We start from the raw sequence: 2,339 nt of genomic DNA on the forward strand, positions 1-2,339 counted from the left end.
CCCGCTGCCCTCACGCCGCCCCAGGGGCCCCGGGAGCACGTCTGGCCTTAAACCTCAGCCCCCTGCCCGCCTCTCTCCGCCTGGCGCCGGAGGAGAGCGCTCCGGGGCGGGGCACCGCCGGCGTGGGGACACGCCCCAGGCTCCGGTGACCGGGCGGCGGCTGGGCCTCTCCCTTTCTCCGGGGGAGCCGGACCAAAGGCGGGTGGCAGCGGAGCGGCACGGTCAGGCGGCCGCTCCCGGTGACCAGGCTCCCTCCAAGCCCCCGACTGTGTTGCAGACCAGGAGCTGTGCGAGGAGGGCTGGACCAAGTTCCAAGGCCACTGCTACCGCCACTTCCCCGACCGCGAGACCTGGGTGGACGCGGAGAGCCGGTGCCGCGAGCAGCAGGCCCACCTGAGCAGCGTCATCACCCCCGAGGAGCAGGAGTTCGTCAACAGTGAGTGGGCGGGGGCGGGGCCGGGAGGACGGGGGCGGGGCCGGCCTCAGGCTCTGGAAGGCTCCTGCCTGGGGCCCTGCGAGCCCCTTGTGCACGCTGCCCCGAGCGCCACCCACCGCCCACGGAGCTGCAGTACGCCAACACCCTTGGGGTGCCCAGCGGCTGGCCCACACCTGTCCTCTCTCCAGACAACGCCCAGGACTACCAGTGGATCGGCCTGAACGACAGGACCATCGAAGGCGACTTCCGCTGGTCGGACGGGCACTCCCTGGTGAGTTCTGGGGCCCCGGCGGCGCGGGGTGTGGGGGCGTGGCCTGGGGAGGCGCCCTGGGCAGGGCAGGCGTCTGGGCCTCCTGTCCCTGCGCCTCTGCCCCTCGGGGGGAGGGGCTCTAAGTGGGAGGCGGGAGGGCAAGGGGCCAGGCCAGCAGTGGACAAACGCTGGCAAACACAGGGGCGCCGCGGGAGCTTGGGGGCCCTTGCCCAGAGGACTGGAGTCCACTCGGGAGGCGGACGGCACCCCAGTGACCCAGCTGGCAGTACAAGCTGCAGGCCAGCGAGACCTGGGGGTGCCAGGGCGGCGCTGCCCGGCAGGAGCAGCGCCACCCTGGAAGACCGTGGGCTCATCCTGAGCAAGGCCCGGGGAGAAGCCTGGGGCGCAGGGCTGGCCGGCAGGTGCCCGAGCCAGGCAGCCTGTGGGGCCCTGCTGCTGGCCGGAAGGCCGGGATATCGGCTTGCGCACGGGCTCGGTGACTCCGTGGGGTCCGCCGCCCAGAAGGCCCAGTTAAGGGGGGGTCTGTGGGCCCTCCGGTGCCAGGGACAGTTGACAGGCTGCAGCAGCCTCTGCGGCACTGCCAGGCGGGCCTGATGGTGCAGGCGGTGGGCAGCGGGGTCTGCCCACTCCTCACTGTCCCCGCCCCCCCTCCCACCTGCAGCAATTCGAGAACTGGCGCCCCAACCAGCCCGACAACTTTTTTGCCACCGGTGAGGACTGCGTGGTGATGATCTGGCACGAGAAGGGCGAGTGGAACGACGTCCCCTGCAATTACCACCTGCCCTTCACCTGCAAAAAGGGCACAGGTGAGCCTCGGCCGGCCGGGGTCGGCAGGGGAGCCAGAACTGCGGGCTGCCAGAGCCCCCTCCCCCCACCCCACCCCCAGTGGGTTGGAGCTGGGTGGGGGGCGGCTCCCCGGGGCGACGGTCAGGGCAAGCCCGCCCGGGTCAGCGCAAGGGTGGAGGACGCAGCCCTGCCGCGCTGTCACGCGTCCACCCCGCGGCCTCATCCCTGGCCGGTCACCCCCGAGGCCCCACGCAAGCCCCCGCTGATGAGCGTTCGCCCCCAGTGGCCTGCGGAGAGCCCCCCGCGGTGGCGCACGCCAGGACCTTCGGGCAGAAAAGGGACCGGTACGAGATCAACTCCCTGGTGCGGTACCAGTGCCACGAGGGCTTCGTCCAGCGCCACGTGCCCACCATCCGGTGCCAGCCCAGCGGGCAGTGGGAGGAGCCTCGGGTCACCTGCACAGACCGTGAGCACCGCCCCTCGGCTCCGGGTCCCGCCCCAGCCCGCCCCCCCACCCCCGCCTGGGCTCGGCAGTGACCAGCCCCTCCGGAGGCCGAGGGCCACCGCCCGCCTCAGCTTCGCCACAGCCCTGCCCCTGCCTCGCCCAAAGCCCCTTTGACGGAGAAAATCCCAACCCAGGGGCGGCCCTCGCGCCCGAGGTGTCTGGGGCCGCGAGGCAGAGCGCGAGGGTCACCAGAATGTCCCCTCACGCAGCCGCCGCCTACAAGCACCGACTACGGAAGCCGCGCACGGCCCACTGAGGGTCCCGGACCAGCAGCCGCCGAGCCGGACCACGCGCCCTCTCTGCTGCTTTCTGTCCTGGGCGGGTCCCCGAAGGCCACGCCC

At 72.6% G+C, this 2,339-nt stretch overlaps 1 protein-coding gene across 1 annotated transcript in view; it reads left to right on the forward strand.

Moving 5' to 3' along the window:
- The window catches only part of ACAN (aggrecan), a 52,409-nt gene extending 50,079 nt beyond the window's left edge, over positions 1-2,330 (forward strand). The window contains exons 11-15 of the mRNA XM_012732674.1: positions 278-436; positions 625-707; positions 1,369-1,513; positions 1,777-1,959; positions 2,208-2,330. Of these exons, the coding sequence (XP_012588128.1) occupies positions 278-436; positions 625-707; positions 1,369-1,513; positions 1,777-1,959; positions 2,208-2,254 (617 nt within the window). The 3' untranslated portion in view covers positions 2,255-2,330. The remainder of the gene's footprint in view (positions 1-277; positions 437-624; positions 708-1,368; positions 1,514-1,776; positions 1,960-2,207) is intronic.
- The last annotated feature ends 9 nt before the right edge of the window (positions 2,331-2,339 follow it).

This window comes from Condylura cristata, unplaced genomic scaffold (assembly GCF_000260355.1).
Source record: "Condylura cristata isolate star-nosed mole 26May11 unplaced genomic scaffold, ConCri1.0 scaffold00035, whole genome shotgun sequence".
Taxonomy (NCBI): Eukaryota; Metazoa; Chordata; class Mammalia; order Eulipotyphla; family Talpidae; genus Condylura; species Condylura cristata.